Here is a 17,995-nt window from a genome sequence, read left to right on the forward strand (position 1 = left end):
AACATCCCTGGGTAAACAGCAAGTATACAGTTGATATACTAGTATACAGTTGATACACTAGTATACAGTTGATACACTAGTATACAGTTGATACACTAGTATACAGTTGATACACTAGTATACAGCACAGTACTCTCCGCTGAAAAGCACAGGTGGACCTCAGCGAGAAAAAAAACAACTTTAGATAACCAGCTAAGCCCACTGGGAGGAGTCATGAGAAACGCTTATATAGGAATAGGGCTGGCTGCACAGAGTTGAATCACGGTAGTCCCTCTGTTGTATTCAGACCCTGCATTAGCAGACCAGTTGAAAGGCACAGTGTACCTCAGAGTCTCATCTCTCCTGCGAGACAGGTTAGATTGTAATAAAGTGGTGGATTGGATTAGCACAGTGAGACGGGAGGGAGGGGTATAGTGGTCCTCAGTGACCAGTCTCTATCGTGTGGGAGGGAGGGGTATAGTGGTCCTCAGTGACCAGTCTCTATCGTGTGGGAGGGAGGGGTATAGTGGTCCTCAGTGACCAGTCTCTATCGTGTGGGAGGGAGAGGTATAGTGGTCCTCAGTGACCAGTCTCTATCGTGTGGGAGGGAGGGGTATAGTGGTCCTCAGTGACCAGTCTCTATCGTGTGGGAGGGAGGGGTATAGTGGTCCTCAGTGACCAGTCTCTATCGTGTGGGAGGGAGGGGTATAGTGGTCCTCAGTGACCAGTCTCTATCGTGTGGGAGGGAGGGGTATAGTGGTCCTCAGTGGCCAGTCTCTATCGTGTGGGAGGGAGGGAGGGGTATAGTGGTCCTCAGTGGCCAGTCTCTATCGTGTGGGAGAGAGGGAGGGGTATAGTGGTCCTCAGTGGCCAGTCTCTATCGTGTGGGAGGGTGGGGTATAGTGGTCCTCAGTGGCCAGTCTCTATCGTGTGGGAGGGAGGGAGGGGGGAGGAAGGAAGGAAGGAGTTAAGGAGCCCAGCGGGCAGTCGTATCCCAGGATCACAGTGGTCCATCAGGCCGTTTTTCCAGGTTGTACTCCCTGGTCCTCTGGACCTTCCATCCAGCCAGCCCCAGCAGGAAGATCCCCATCACCTTGAAGCCCACCTGCAGACCCAGGTATCTGCAGAGATACATCAATCATTCACTGAATCAACCAACAAATCAAATCAGTCAACCAAAACAGTCAACCAATACAGTCAACCAATCATTATCACTTGTATAAACGAGGCATACAATCAATCAATACAGTCAACCAATACAGTCAACCAATCATTATCTCTTGTATAAACGAGGCATACAATCAATCAATACAGTCAACCAATACAGTCAACCAATACAGTCAACCAATACAGTCAACCAATCATTATCTCTTGTATAAACGAGGCCGTAACCAATAGTAGTACGAGACCTTCTTCCTCACCTGTTCCTCAGGGTGTTATTGTCATAGTAACCACAGCCCAGCCGGTTGCCACAGGCATGTTTCCACCAGATACAGGAGCTGTCGATGGTCATGCCGAACAGGGCTGGGGCTGGTAACCAGGCTAGAATAGAGGAGGATCACACAATACATAACATTATATACAGGAGCTGAGGATGGTCATGCTGAACAGGGCTGGTAACCAGGCTAGAATAGAGGAGGATCACACAATACATAACATTATATACAGGAGCTGAGGATGGTCATGCCGAACAGGGCTGAGGCTGCTAACCAGGCTAGAATAGAGGAGGATCACACAATACATAACATTATATACAGGAGCTGAGGATGGCCATGCTGATCAGGGCTGGGGCTGGTAACCAGGCTAGAATAGAGGAGGATCACACAATACATAACATTATATACAGGAGCTGAGGATGGCCATGCTGATCAGGGCTGGGGCTGGTAACCAGGCTAGAATAGAGGAGGATCACACAATACATAACATTATATACAGGAGCTGAGGATGGCCATGCTGATCAGGGCTGGGGCTGGTAACCAGGCTAGAATAGAGGAGGATCACACAATACATAACATTATATACAGGAGCTGAGGATGGCCATGCTGATCAGGGCAGGGGCTGGTAACCAGGCTAGAATAGAGGAGGATCACACAATACATAACATTATATACAGGAGCTGAGGATGGCCATGCTGATCAGGGCTGGGGCTGGTAACCAGGCTAGAATAGAGGAGGATCACACAATACATAACATTATATACAGGAGCTGAGGATGGTCATGCTGAACAGGGCTGGTAACCAGGCTAGAATAGAGGAGGATCACACAATACATAACATTATATACAGGAGCTGAGGATGGTCATGCTGAACAGGGCTGGTAACCAGGCTAGAATAGAAAAGCACAGGATTAGATAATATAAACTGATCAAAAAATATATAAAAACGCAACATGTGTATAGTGTTGATCCAATATTTTATGACCTGAAATTAAAAAAAGATCCCAGAAGTTTATTTCTCTCAAATTTTGTGCACACATTTTGTTTATATCCCTGTTAGTGAGCATTTCTCCTCTGCCAAGATAATCCATCTACGTGACAGGTGTGGCATATCAAGAAGCTGATTAAAAAGCACGATCATTACACAGGTGCACCTTGTGCTTGGGACAATAAAAGGCCATTTTAAAATGCCACAGATGTCTCAAGTATTGAGGGAGCGTGCAAATAGCATGCTGACTGCAAGGATGTTCATCAGAGCTGTTGCCAGATAATTGAATGTTCATTTCTCTACCATAAGCCGCCTCCAATGTCCTTTTAGAGAATTTGGCAGTACATCCAACCGGCCTCACAACCACAGACCACGTGTATGGTGTCATGTTTCCGAGCAGTTTGCTGATGTCAATGATGTGAACAGAGTGCCTGTGGGGTTATGGTATGGGCAGGCATAGGTCAGGCATAGGTCAGGCTGTTGGAGCTTGGAACACAAGCATTTCACTACACCCACAATAACATCTGCTAAATATGTGTACGTGACCAATACAATTTGATTTGATAAGCTACGAACAACAAACCCAATTGCAATTTATCGATGGCAATTTGAATGCACAGAGATACCGTGATGAGATCCTGAGGCCCATTGTCGTGCCATTCATTTTCCTCCATCACCTCATGGTTCAGCATGATAATGCACGACTCCATGTCGCAAGGATCTGTACACAATTCATGGAAGGTGAAAATGTCCCAGTTCTTCCATGGCCTGCATACTCACCAGACAAGTCACCCATTGAGCATGTTTGGGATGCTCTGGACATGTACGACAGCGCTTCGTACAGCCATTTGAAGAGGAGTGGGACAACATTCCACAGGACACATTCAACTCTATGTGAAGGAGATGTTGCACTGCATGAGGAAAACTGTGGTTTTTCTGATCCATGACCCTACTTCTTCTTTCTTCTTCTAAGGAATCTGTGACCAACAGATGTATATCTGTATTCCCAGGTCATGTGAAATCCATAGATTAGGACCTAATGAATTCATTTACATTGTCTGGTTTTCTTGTATGCACTGTAACTCAGTCAAAATCTTTTGTAATTGTTGCATGTTGCGTTTATATTTTTGTTCAGTGTAAATAATAATATTATATACAAGAGCTGTGGATGGCCAAGCTGAACAGGGCTGGTAACCATAACACTTTTAAATTGTCAACATTGACCTTGTTCGTAGAGAAAGGAGAGGATCAGATATCAATCACAACTCTTATTCAAAACACTTTTTTTTTTTGCAGCAGCAGCAGGAAGATATGGGGATCTCGGTTTGGTTCAGCTGTCGTCCACTAGAGGGCACTCTAACACTACATTGATGCATATTATTATATTCCATTGTGTGTTGTTTCAACAACATCCGTCTTTATGAAGTATACGTCTTAAGAGGAAACTTACCAAGCACTCTCATGAGCAGAAACTGGACTCCGATGGCAAAAGATTTCTCTTCATGGGGAACAGTTCTGAAACAATTCAAGCGAAGACAACACGAAAAGTTGGTTTATAACGTCGTACTGAATAGTCAATATCTTGCTTTAATTACATTAAACTACAATATATACAATGCATTTGGAAAGTATTTAGACCGCTTGACTTTTTCCACATTTTGTTACGTTACAGCCTTATTTTAAAATGGATTACACAGTTTTTTCTTCTCATCAATCTACACACAATACCCCATAATGACATCACAATACCCCATAATAACATCACAATACCCCATAATGACATCACAATACTCCATAATGACATCACAATACCCCATAATGACAAAGGAAAAACAGGTTTTAGAAATTTTTGCACATTTATATAAAAAAAACGGAAATATATTTATTCAGACCCTTTGTTCAGTACTTTGTTGAAACACCTTTGGCAGCAATTACAGCCTCGAGTCTTCTTGGGTATGACCCTACAAGCTTGGCACACCTGTATTTGTGGAGTTTCTCCCATTTGTTTCTGCAGATCCTCTTAAGCTCTGTCAAGTTGTATAGAGAGCAGTTATTTTCAGGTCTCTCCAGAGATGTTCGATTGGGTTCAAGTCCGGGCTCTGGCTGGGCCACTTGTCCCGAAGTCACTCCTGCTTTGTCTTGGCTGTGTTCTTAGGGTCATTGTTTTGCTGGAAGGTGGACCATTGCCACAGTCTCAGAACCTGCTCCAAAGAGCTCAGGACTTCATCAAGGATCTCTCTGTATTTTGCTCCGTTCATCGTTCCCTTGATCTGAAGTCCCTGCGGCTGAAAAACATTCCCACAGCATGATGCTGCCACCACCAGGCTTCACTGTAGGGATGATGCCACCACCATGCTTCACCATAGGGATGGTGCCAGGTTTCCTCTGGAGCAGGTTTTCATCAAGGATTTCTCTGTACTTTGTTCTGTTCATCTTTCCCTCGATCCTGACTAGTCTCCCAGTCCCTGCGGCTGAAAAACATCCCCACAGCATGATGCTGCCGGTTTCCTTGAGACGTGACTCTTGGCAGCCAGGCCAAAGTGTTCAAGCTCGGTTCATCAGACCAGAGAAACTTGTTCCTCATGGTCTGAGAGTCTTTAGGTGCCTTTTGGCAAACTCCAAGTGGGCTGTCATTTAATGAGGAGTGGCTTCCATCTGGCCACTCTACCATAAATGCCTGATTGGTGGAGTACTGCAGAGATGGTTGTCCTTCTGGAAGGTTCTCCCATCTCCACAGACAAACTCTGGAGATCTCTCAGAGTTACCCCCGGGTTCTTGGTCACCTCCCTGACCAAGGCCCTTCTCCCCCGATTGCTTAGTTTGGCCGGACGGCCAGCTCTAGGAATAGTCTTGGTGGTTCCAAACCTTGTTGAGGCCACTGTCTTCTTGGGGACCTTCAATGTGGCAGTCATGTTTATGGTACCCTTCCCCAGATCTGTGCCTCATCACAATCTTGTCTCGGAGCTCTACAGACAATTCCTTTAACCTCATGGCTTGGTTGTTGCTCTGACATGCACTGTCAACTGTGGGACCTTTATAGACAGGTGTGTGCCTTTCCAAATCATGTCCAATCAATTGAATTTACCACAGGTGGACTCCAATCAAGTTGTATATACTTCAAGTTTAATCAATGGAAACAGGATTTACCTGAGCTCAATTTTTAGTGTCATTGCAAAGGGTCTGAATACTGACGTAAATAAGGTTTTTATTTTTTTTTATTAAATGTGCAAAAATTCTAAAAACCTGTTTTCGCTTTGTCATTATATTGTATTGTGTTGATTGGTGATACTTTTTAAAACATTTAATACATTCTAGAATAAGGCTGTAATGTTACAAAATGTGGAAAAGGTCAAGGGGTCGGAAAACTTCCCAAACACACTTGTATATGTTATTTATCCATCATATAGAATGGGCTGTGTGTTAGAGACATTACCTGAGGACCATCATATAGATGGGATTGTGTGTTAGAGAGGCGATCATCGCGGCCAGAGAGATGAGGAACATGACAGGAAGCAGGAAGTGAGGACATTGGTTGGGGCAGGGGCCGGGGCGGGCAGTACCCCCACCACTACCCTGGCTGTGAGCTATACAGATACAGTCTGTGTACTCCTAAAGCAGGAGAACGAAGAAGACACCGGTTTCATTATATAAAAGATATATCCAATACATTATAAAAGAAAATGGACAGATCCTTGTTTTTGTTTGTTAAGACAAAGGCAAAATGGTGAATGATTGATATCCTATATTGACTTGAACATACTGTATACTTTCCTCAATTAGTATTTACAACATGAGATAGCTCTGCTGGGCTCAGCTCAGTACAACTCTGCTCTGCTAGGCTCAGTACAACTCCGCTCTGCTAGGCTCAGCTCAGTACAACTCTGCTCTGCTAGGCTCAGCTCAGTACAACTCCGCTCTGCTGGGCTCAGCTCAGTACAACTCCGCTCTGCTAGGCTCAGCTCAGTACAACGCCGCTCTGCTAGGCTCAGCACAGTACAACTCCGCTCTGCTAGGCTCAGCTCAGTACAACTCCGCTCTGCTAGGCTCAGCTTAGTTCAACTCCGCTCTGCTAGGCTCAGGTCAGTACAACTCCGCTCTGCTAGGCTGTAGGCCGTCATTGTAAATAAGAATGTGTTCTTAACTGACTTGCCTAGTTAAATAAAGGTAAAAATAAAATAAAAAATTTGAGATGGATAGGACTGGCCCATTGACTGTGAACCATCCATGTTGTGCAATTGTAGGTTCAGACTGCAGTACTAGGTCTGACTGGCTACCCTACTGACCTATAACAGATGTGGTTTTACGCTTTGTTCAATTATACCATTCTCTACCGTATTCCTAACTTCACTGACCACCCAGAACGCACCAGAACTCTGAATTTGTTGTTGGCGTCTTTGGTGTAGTCTTTGCAACCTGCATGGCAGGGAGACAGGTACTCAGTGTTGTCAGATCCACACACTGGGTTGAAGGCGTTAGCAGGGCAGGAGCAGTTGGAATAACAATTGGCCAGAGACCTGATGAGAAGAGAGAAGATGATTAGAGATGTTTAAAGAAGGATGTTGGTATCACAATAGACATGTAAAAAAAAAATTACACTATTTTGCACGAAATGTATTGTGCTCGGACATTGTCTTTTCACACTGCCCTTTCTAGCAGGGTTTAGCAGCTATGGTGAATTCATAACAAGCTCAGTACAACTCAGGTCAGTACAACTCCGCTCTGCTAGGCTCAGTTCAACTCCGCTCTGCTAGGCTCAGCTCAGTACAACTCCGCTCTGCTAGGCTCAGGTCAGTTCAACTCCGCTCTGCTAGGCTCAGGTCAGTTCAACTCCGCTCTGCTAGGCTCAGGTCAGTACAACTCCGCTCTGCTAGGCTCAGGTCAGTACAACTCCGCTCTGCTAGGCTCAGGTCAGTACAACTCCGCTCTGCTAGGCTCAGGTCAGTACAACTCCCCTCTGCTAGGCTCAGCTCAGTACAACTACGCTCTGCTAGGCTCAGGTCAGTTCAACTCCGCTCTGCTAGACTCAGGTCAGTTCAACTCCGCTCTGCTAGGCTCAGGTCAGTACAACTCCGCTCTGCTAGGCTCAGGTCAGTACAACTCCGCTCTGCTAGGCTCAGGTCAGTACAACTCCGCTCTGCTAGGCTCAGCTCAGTACAACTCCGCTCTGCTAGGCTCAGGTCAGTACAACTCCGCTCTGCTAGGCTCAGGTCAGTACAACTCCGCTCTGCTAGGCTCAGGTCAGTACAACTCCGCTCTGCTAGGCTCAGGTCAGTACAACTCCGCTCTGCTAGGCTCAGGTCAGTACAACTCCGCTCTGCTAGGCTCAGGTCAGTACAACTCCGCTCTGCTAGGCTCAGCTCAGTGGTGTGAAAAGGGCATTCAAGTTTACTTCAGGGTTTTGGGATCACTATAGATGTTTGGGTGGAGGTAAGTTCATCAGTAGAGCTCAGTGCCAAAAACCACATAACAGAAGACAACAGAGATATGGGGTTATGGGACGAAGACCAGGGTTCCTGCTTATGTTACATGTTGTTCATGAGCCTCTGTTTGCTATTGTACTGTAGTAACAACATTCTAGTTGTTTTGGGTTCACCAGTGGCACAGCGCCAAACAATGGCTTCGTCTTAATCTTCACAAAACGCTAGTCTTGTCCCATGAAGTTGCTTGTCTATTTCTCAGTCTGTTGGTACAGTCTGAAAAAGGTACTGTTTGTTATTCTCCCTATTATGACCTCATCGTTATGTAACGGATCAACGTGTGCATGTGTTTCACCGGGCACTTTATTTATCCAACCAATTAAAACGCTGCAGACTGTACATCCCTGTTTTGCGTCTGTAGTGATAGGTGATAACTCCAGTCCTCATGGCTTCCCAATAACTCCCGTGTCATCAGCCGACAAACTACAGTCAGCAACACAACATCCCCAGATACGATTAGCTAACAAACTCCAGACAGCAACACAACATCCCCAGATACGGTTAGCTGACAAACTGCAGACAGTAACACAACATCCCCAGATACAGTCAGCTCACAAACTACAGACAGCAGCACAACATCCCCAGATACGGTTAGCTGACAAACTACAGATAGTAACACAACATCCCCAGATACGGTTAGCTGACAAACTACAGACAGCAACACAACATCCCCAGATACGGTTAGCTGACAAACTACAGACAGTAACACAACATCCCCAGATACGGTTAGCTGACAAACTACAGTCAGCAACACAACATCCCCAGATACGGTTAGCTGACAAACTGCAGACAGTAACACAACATCCCCAGATACAGTCAGCTCACAAACTACAGACAGCAGCACAACATCCCCAGATACGGTTAGCTGACAAACTACAGACAGTAACACAACATCCCCAGATACGATTAGCTAACAAACTACAGACAGCAACACAACATCCCCAGATACAGTCAGCTGACAAACTCCAGACAGCAACACAACATCCCCAGATACGATTAGCTAACAAACTACAGACAGCAACACAACATCCCCAGATACAGTCAGCTGACAAACTCCAGACAGCAACACAACATCCCCAGATATGATTAGCTGACAAACTACAGACAGCAACACAACATCCCCAGATACGGTTAGCTGACAAACTACAGACAGTAACACAACATCCCCAGATACGGTTAGCTGACAAACTACAGACAGTAACACAACATCCCCAGATACGGTTAGCTGACAAACTACAGTCAGCAACACAACATCCCCAGATACGATTAGCTAACAAACTACAGACAGCAACACAACATCCCCAGATACAGTCAGCTGACAAACTCCAGACAGCAACACAACATCCCCAGATACGATTAGCTAACAAACTACAGACAGCAACACAACATCCCCAGATACAGTCAGCTGACAAACTCCAGACAGCAACACAACATCCCCAGATATGATTAGCTGACAAACTACAGACAGCAACACAACATCCCCAGATACGGTTAGCTGACAAACTACATACTACAGACACATCAACATCATCCCCAGAAGCCCTCAGCACACCAACCCCAATCAACCAGGACATGGCTCTCTGAAGATCTAACTGTTTTGTAAATATGCAGATTACACCCCCAGCACTGACTCACCCTTGGAATCCATAGTTGACCTCTTCCACCCTCTGTGTGGGACATCCCATGAAGAAGAGGGGGATGAGGAGGAGGACAGAGATGGACAGCATGGCGACAGAGAAACGAGGGATGGCCTTAAGAGAGAGACCCATCCTCTTCATGATGACCCCACCCACCAGCATCCCCACGGCAACCGAAGGAAGGTTCACCGCACCTGAGGACGACGCGACAGAGTGATTAGAAAAACTAGGATAAAATAACCGGCGCTAAGATAAAATAACCGGCGCTAAGATAAAATAACCGGCGCTAAGATAAAATACCCGGCGCTAAGATAAAATACCCGGCGCTAAGATAAAATAACTGGCGCTAAGATAAAATACCCGGCGCTAAGATAAAATACCCGACGCTAAGATAAAATAACCGACGCTAAGATAAAATAACTGGCGCTAAGATAAAATACCCGGCGCTAAGATAAAATACCCGACGCTAAGATAAAATAACCGACGCTAAGATAAAATAACTGCCGCTAAGATAAAATACCCGGCGCTAAGATAAATAACCAGAGCTAAGATAAAATAAGATAAGGATAAGATTATTGTCCCAGAGTGGAAATGTTTCTTGGAAATGCAAGTGCTGCTGCTCCCTCAACAAATACACATACAGCAAAATAGATAATGCGAGTAGAATAAAAAATATGTCAGAATAGATAAGACGCCAGTAGACTAGATTAGACAGAATAGATAATATGACAGTTGAATGAATAATGCCAGTAGAATAAACAATATGCCAGTAGAATAGATAATAAGACAGTAGAATAGATAATAAGACAGTAGAATAGATAATAAGACAGTAGAATAGATAATAAGACAGTAGAATAGATAATATGACAGTAGAATAGATAATAAGACAGTAGAATAGATAATAAGACAGTAGAATAGATAATATGACAGTAGAATAGATAATAAGACAGTATAATAGATAATAAGACAGTAGAATAGATAATAAGACAGTAGAATAGATAATACGACAGTAGAATAGATAATAAGACAGTAGAATAGATAATAAGACAGTAGAATAGATAATAAGATAGTAGAATAGATAATAAGACAGTAGAATAGATAATAAGACAGTAGAATAGATAATAAGACAGTAGAATAGATAATATGACAGTAGAATAGATAATAAGATAGTAGAATAGATAATAAGACAGTAGAATAGATAATAAGACAGTAGAATAGATAATAAGACAGTAGAATAGATAATAAGACAGTAGAATAGATACAAACAAACAAACAATGAATACAAAATGCTTCAGTCTGGTTTTAGACCCCATCATAGCACTGAGACTGCACTTGTGAATGGTGGTAAATGACCTTTTAATGGCGTCAGACCGAGGCTCTGCATCTGTCCTCGTGCTCCTAGACCTTAGTGCTGCTTTTGATTCCATTGATCATCACATTCTTTTGGAGAGATTGAAAACCCAAATTGATCTACAAGGACAAGTTCTGGCCTGGTTTAGATCTTATCTGTCGGAAAGTTATTAGTTTGTCCTCTGACAAATCAACTGTCAATTTCGGTGTTCCTCAAGGTTCTGTTTTAGGACCACTATTGATTTCACTATATGTTTTACCTCTTGGGGATGTCATTCGAAAACATAATCTTAACTTTCACTGCTATGCAGACAACACACAGCTGTACATTTCGATGAAACATGGTGAAGCCCCAAAATTGCCCTCCCTGGAAGCCTGTGTTTCAGACATAAGGAAGTGGATGGCTGCAAATGTTCTACTTTTAAACTCGGACAAAACAGAGATGCTAGTTCTAGGTCCCAAGGAACAAAGAGATCTTCTGTTGAATCTGACAATTAATCTTGATGGTTGTACAGTCGTCTCAAATAAAACTGTGAAGGACCTTGGCGTTAGTCTGGACCCTTATCTCTCGAACATATCAAGACAGTTTCAAGGACAGCTTTTTTCCATCTACGTAACATTGCAAAAATCTGAAACTTTCTGTCCAAAAAATGATGCAGAAAAATTAATCCATGCTTTTGTCACTTCTAGGTTAGACTACTGCAATGCTCTACTTTCCGGCTACCCGGATAAAGCACTAAATAAACTTTAGTTAGTGCTAAACACTGCTGCTAGAATCTTGACTAGAACAAAAAAAATGTGATCATATTACTCCAGTGCTAGCCTCTCTACACTGGCTTTCTGTTAAGGCAAGGGCTGATTTCAAGGTTTTACTGCTAACCTACAAAGCATTACATGGGCTTGCTCCTACCTATCTTTTCCGATTTGGTCCTGCCATACATACCTACACATAAGCTACGGTCACAAGACGCAGGCCTCCTTACTGTCCCTAGAATTTCTAATCAAACAGCTGGAGGCAGGGATTTCTCCTATAGAGCTCCATTTTTATGGAATGGTCTGCCTACCCATGTGAGAGACGCAGACTCGGTCTCAACCTTTAAGTCTTTACTGAAGACTCATCTCTTCAGTGGGTCATATGATTGAGTGTAGTCTGGCCCAGGGGTGTGAAGGTGAACAGAAAGGCTCTGGAGCAACGAACCGCCCTTGTTGTCTCTGCCTGGCCGGTTCCCCTCTCTCCACTGGGATTCTCTGCCTCTAACCCTATTACAGGGGCTGAGTCACTGGCTTACTGGTGCTCTTTCATGTCGTCCCTGGGAGGGGTGCGTCACTTGAGTGGGTTGAGTCACTGACGGGTTGTGCCGTGGAGGAGATCTTTGTGGGCTATACTCGGCCTTGTCTCAGGATGGTAAATTGGTGGTTGAAGATACCCCCCTAGCGGTGTGGGGGCTGTGCTTTGACAAAGTGTGTGGGGTTATATCCTGCCTGTTTGGCCCTGTCCGGGGGTATCGTCGTACGGGGCCACAGTGTCTCCCGACCACTCCTGTCTCAGCCTCCAGTATTTATGCTGCAGTAGTTTATGTGTCGAGGGGCTAGGGTCAGTTTGTTATATCTGGAGTACTTCTCCAGTCTTATCCGGTGTCCTGTGTGAATTTAAGTATGCTAACTAACTAACTAACTACTGTAACTCTCTCTGAGGACCTGAGCCCTAGGACCATGCCTCAGGACTACCTGGCCTGATGACTCCTTGCTGTCCCCAGTCCACCTGGCCGTGCTGCTGCTCCAGTTTCAACTGTTCTGCCTGCGGCTATGGAACCCTGACCTGTTCACCGGACGTGCTACCTGTCCCAGACCTGCTGTTTTCAACTCTCTAGAGACAGCAGGAGCAGTAGAGATACTCTGAATGATCGGCTATGAAAAGCCAACTGACATTTACTCCTGAGGTGCTGACCTGTTGCACCCTCAACATCCACTGTGATTATTATTATTTGACCATGCTGGTCACCTATGAACATTTGAACATCTTGGCCATGTTCTGTTATAATCTCCACCCGGCACAGCCAGAAGAGGACTGGCCACCCCTCATAGCCTGGTTCCTCTCTAGGTTTCTTCCTAGGTTTTGGCCTTTCTAGGGAGTTTTTCCTAGCCACCGAACTTCTACACCTGCATTGCTTGCTGTTTGGGGTTTTAGGCTGGGTTTCTGTACAACACTTTGAGATATCAGCTGATGTAAGAAGGGCTTTATAAATACATTTCATTTGAGAAGGTGCCAATAGAATAGATAAGACAGAATAGATAATATGCCAGTAGGAAAGATAATGACAGTAGAATAGATAAGAGAATAGATATTAACAGTAGAATAGATAAGATGCCAGTAGAATAGATAATGACAGTAGAATAGATAAGACAGAATAGATAAGATGCCAGTAGAATAGATAATATGTCAGTAGAATAGATAATATGCCAGAAGAATATATAATATGCCAGTAGAATAGATAAGACAGAATAGATAAGATGCCAGTAGAATAGATACAGTGCCTTGCGAAAGTATAATATCCGAGATACTGTTGTAGAGAAGTTTAAAGCCGGATTTGGATACAAAAATATTTCCCAAGCTTTAAACATCCCAAGGAGCACTGTGCAAGCGATAATATTGAAATGGAAGGAGTATCAGACCACTGCAACTCTACCAAGACCTGGCCGTCCCTCTAAACTTTCAGCTCATACAAGGAGAAGACTGATCAGAGATGCAGCCAAGAGGCCCATGATCACTCTGGATGAACTGCAGAGATCTACAGCTGAGGTGGGAGACTCTGTCCATAGGACAACAATCAGTCGTATATTGCACAAATCTGGCCTTTATGGAAGAGTGGCAAGAAGAAAGCCATTTCTTAAAGATATCCATAAAAAGTGTTGTTTAAAGTTTGCCACAAGCCACCTGGGAGACACACCAAACATGTGGAAGAAGGTGCTCTGGTCAGATGAAACCAAAATTGAACTTTTTGGCAACAATGCAAAACGTTATGTTTGGCGTAAAAGCAACACAGCTGAACACACCATCCCCACTGTCAAACATGGTGGTGGCAGCATCATGGTTTGGGCCTGCTTTTCTTCAGCAGGGACAGGGAAGATGGTTAAAATTGATGGGAAGATGGATGGAGCTAAATACAGGACCATTCTGGAAGAAAACCTGATGGAGTCTGCAAAAGACCTGAGACTGGGACGGAGATTTGTCTTCCAACAAGACAATGATCCAAAACATAAAGCAAAATCTACAATGGAATGGTTCAAAAATAAACATATCCAGGTGTTAGAATGGCCAAGTCAAAGTCCAGACCTGAATCCAATCGAGAATCTGTGGAAAGCACTGAAAACTGCTGTTCACAAATGCTCTCCATCCAACCTCACTGAGCTCGAGCTGTTTTGCAAGGAGGAATGGGAAAAAATGTCAGTCTCTCGATGTGCAAAACTGATAGAGACATACCCCAAGCGACTTACAGCTGTAATCGCAGCAAAAGGTGGCGCTACAAAGTATTAACTTAAGGGGGCTGAATAATTTTGCACGCCCAATTTTTCAGTTTTTGATTTGTTAAAAACGTTTGAAATATACAATAAATGTCGTTCCACTTCATGATTGTGTCCTACTTGTTGTTGATTCTTCACAAAATAATACAGTTTTATATCTTTATGTTTGAAGCCTGAAATGTGGCAAAAGGTCGCAAAGTTCAAGGGGGCCGAATACTTTCGCAAGGCACTGTAATATGCCAGTAGAATAGATAATATGCCAGAAGAATATATCATATGCCAGTAGAATAGATAAGACAGAATTGATCATATGCCAGTAGAATAGATAAGACAGAACAGATAAGATGCCAGTAGAACAGATAAGACAGAATAGATAATATACCAGTAGAATAGATAAGACAGAACAGATAAGATGCCAGTAGAATAGACAAGACAGAATAGATAAGATGCCAGTAGAACAGATAAGATGCCAGTAGAATAGATGATGACAGTAGAATAGATAAGACAGAATAGATAATATGCCAGTAGAATAGATAAGATGCCAGTAGAATAGATAAGATGCCAGTAGAATAGATAAGACAGAATATATAAGATGCCAGTAGAACAGATAAGACAGAATAGATAAGATGCCAGTAGAACAGATACGATGCCAGTAGAATAGATAAGACAGAATAGATAAGATGCCAGTAGAACAGATAAGACAGAATAGATAAGATGCCAGTAGAACAGATAAGACAGAATAGATAATATGCCAGTAGAATAGATAATATGCCAGTAGAATAGATAAGACAGAATAGATAGTATGCCAGTAGAACAGATAAGACAGAATAGATAAGATGTCAGTAGAATAGATAAGATGTCAGTAGAATAGATAATATGCCAGTAGAATAGATAATATGCCAGTAGAATAGATAAAACAGAATAGATAATATGCCAGTAGAACAGATAAGATGCCAGTAGAATAGAAAAGGACAGAGCCCTCCAAAAGCAATTTTTTTATAACTTTTTTCTCAGAACTTCTCTTCTGTGAAAATCTGTTATTTTCTGAGCGATTCAGTACTGTACATCGGCTGTGGTTCCACCCATGTGAACAGTGTGAAAAACAACAGCCTCAGAGGAGCACACACTTTGCATTCTTCGCTGAGGGAGCTGAACATGCCCAGAGTAACAGCTCCTTCACTCACTGTCAGAAATTCGTACCAGGAGCATTGAAATCTCGACTTGCAAGCTTTTTTGGGGGGGGGGGGGGGGGGGGCAGAGCCCCCGGATTCTCATCAGAGGAGTCTGACACACAGGTCAATGATCATTCCAAACGCTTCTGGTCTAATGACGGGTCTCACTCACCTTGTGGTCCACCGCCCAAATAAACGCCATGGCTCATCCTCGCCGGGGGAAGGGGGCACAAATCTTTAACTCACTGAGATGCGCAAGGAAATGTAAGTCTCTGGACAGTCGTATTGCAACCATTGAGTCTGCCCTCGAGCACATCCTGGCCAGGCTATCCCTGCTTGGTACCAAACCCAACCTTCTGAACGGATGACACTGACGTGTACCTGTCCAGAAGAGCCTCCCACTCTTGACACAGACTATTGGCACATAATGATGCTATGCACCAAAGCTCTAGCATCGTCCAGTCCCAGCCTGCCGGCCTGGCAGTGATGGTCGACCAGAAAATATCCATGTCTGAAATCTTTGAGAAGGCAAGCAGGAACATACACCTACTGCCATGGCATCCACATCCGAATTTGATTAAGTCAGTTCCTCAAAGACTGAGAACAGCCCATTGTTCAAAGACTGAGCACATCCCATTGTTCAAAGACTGAGAACATCCCATTGTTCAAAGACTGAGAACATCCCATTGTTAAAGACTGAGAACATCCCATTGTTCAAAGATGGAGAACATCTCATTGTTCAAAGACTGAGAACATCCCATTGTTAAAGACTGAGAACAGCCCATTGTTCAAAGACTGAAAACATCCCATTGTTCAAAGACTGAAAACATCCCATTGTTCAAAGACAGAGAACATATTGTTCAAAGACTGAGCACATCTCATTGTTCAAAGACTGAGAACATCCCATTGTTAAACACTGAGAACATCCCATTGTTAAAGACTGAGAACAGCCCATTGTTAAAGACTGAGAACAGCCCATTGTTAAAGACTGAGAACATCCCATTGTTCAAAGACTGAGAACAGCCCATTGTTCAAAGACTGAGAACATCCCATTGTTCAAAGACTGAGAACAGCCCATTGTTCAAAGACTGAGAACAGCCCATTGTCTCCAGTGTGTGTTTTGGGAGTGAGAGGTACCTTTTTCTATTTGAATGTTGGAGGAAATACAGCATGTTCCTAGCGTGTGAAGAACATGCCTGCTAGCTTCATAAATGCTATCATTTACAGATACGCCATAACTCCCCTGTTCCACATAGTGGATCAACAAGGGGGCAGATACGCCATAATTTCCCTGTTCCACATAGTGGATCAACAAGGGGGCAGATAAACCATAATTCCCCTGTTCCACATAGTGGATCAACAAGGGGGCAGATAAACCATAATTCCCCTGTTCCACATAGTGGATCAACAAGGGGGCAGATACGCCATAATTTCGCTGTTCCACATAGTGGATCAACAAGGGGGCAGATAAACCATAATTCCCCTGTTCCACATAGTGGATCAACAAGGGGCAGATAAACCATAATTCCCCTGTTCCACATAGTGGATCAACAAGGGGGCAGATAAACCATAATTCCCCTGTTCCACATAGTGGATCAACAAGGGGGCAGATACGCCATAATTTCCCTGTTCCACAAAGTGGATCAACAAGGGGGCAGATAAACCATAATTCCCCTGTTCCACATAGTGGATCAACAAGGGGGCAGATAAACCATAATTCCCCTGTTCCACATAGTGGATCAACAAGGGGGCAGATAAACCATAATTCCCCTGTTCCACATAGTGGATCAACAAGGGGGCAGATAAACCATAATTCCCCTGTTCCACATAGTGGATCAACAAGGGGGCAGATAAGCCATAATTTCCCTGTTCCACATAGTGGATCAACAAGGGGGCAGATAAACCATAATTCCCCTGTTCCACATAGTGGATCAACAAGGGGGCAGATAAACCATAATTCCCCTGTTCCACATAGTGGATCAACAAGGGGGCAGATAAACCATTATTCCCCTGTTTCACATAGTGGATCAACAAGGGGGCAGATAAACCATAATTCCCCTGTTCCACATAGTGGATCAACAAGGGGGCAGATAAACCATAATTCCCCTGTTCCACATAGTGGATCAACAAGGGGGCAGATAAACCATAATTCCCCTGTTCCACATAGCGGATCAACAAGGGGCAGATAAACCATAATTCCACTGTTCCACATAGTGGATCAACAAGGAGACACATACGCCATAATTCCTCTGTGTGTGTGTGTGTGTATGTCTCTCTCTCTTTGTGTGTGTGGGTGTGTGTGTAGTGTTGTACTGACCTATGAGGAGACAGTAGTGTTCTGCACTGACCTATGAGGAGACAGTAGTGTTCTGTACTGACCTATGAGGAGACAGTAGTGTTCTGTACTGACCTATGAGGAGACAGTAGTGTTCTGT

At 43.9% G+C, this 17,995-nt stretch overlaps 1 protein-coding gene across 1 annotated transcript in view; it reads right to left on the reverse strand.

The window, feature by feature from the left end:
• Positions 1–17,995, reverse strand: part of LOC139414751 (solute carrier organic anion transporter family member 2A1-like) — an 85,613-nt gene that overhangs the window by 460 nt on the left and 67,158 nt on the right. The window contains exons 9-14 of the mRNA XM_071162434.1: positions 9,515–9,710; positions 6,769–6,916; positions 5,836–6,011; positions 3,853–3,917; positions 1,401–1,521; positions 1–1,100 (exon numbers count right to left, since the gene is read on the reverse strand). The exon at positions 1–1,100 is cut by the window's left edge and continues 460 nt beyond it. Of these exons, the coding sequence (XP_071018535.1) occupies positions 980–1,100; positions 1,401–1,521; positions 3,853–3,917; positions 5,836–6,011; positions 6,769–6,916; positions 9,515–9,710 (827 nt within the window). The 3' untranslated portion in view covers positions 1–979. The remainder of the gene's footprint in view (positions 1,101–1,400; positions 1,522–3,852; positions 3,918–5,835; positions 6,012–6,768; positions 6,917–9,514; positions 9,711–17,995) is intronic.

The sequence above is a fragment of the Oncorhynchus clarkii genome, chromosome 1 (assembly GCF_045791955.1).
Source record: "Oncorhynchus clarkii lewisi isolate Uvic-CL-2024 chromosome 1, UVic_Ocla_1.0, whole genome shotgun sequence".
Lineage (NCBI taxonomy): Eukaryota > Metazoa > Chordata > Actinopteri > Salmoniformes > Salmonidae > Oncorhynchus > Oncorhynchus clarkii.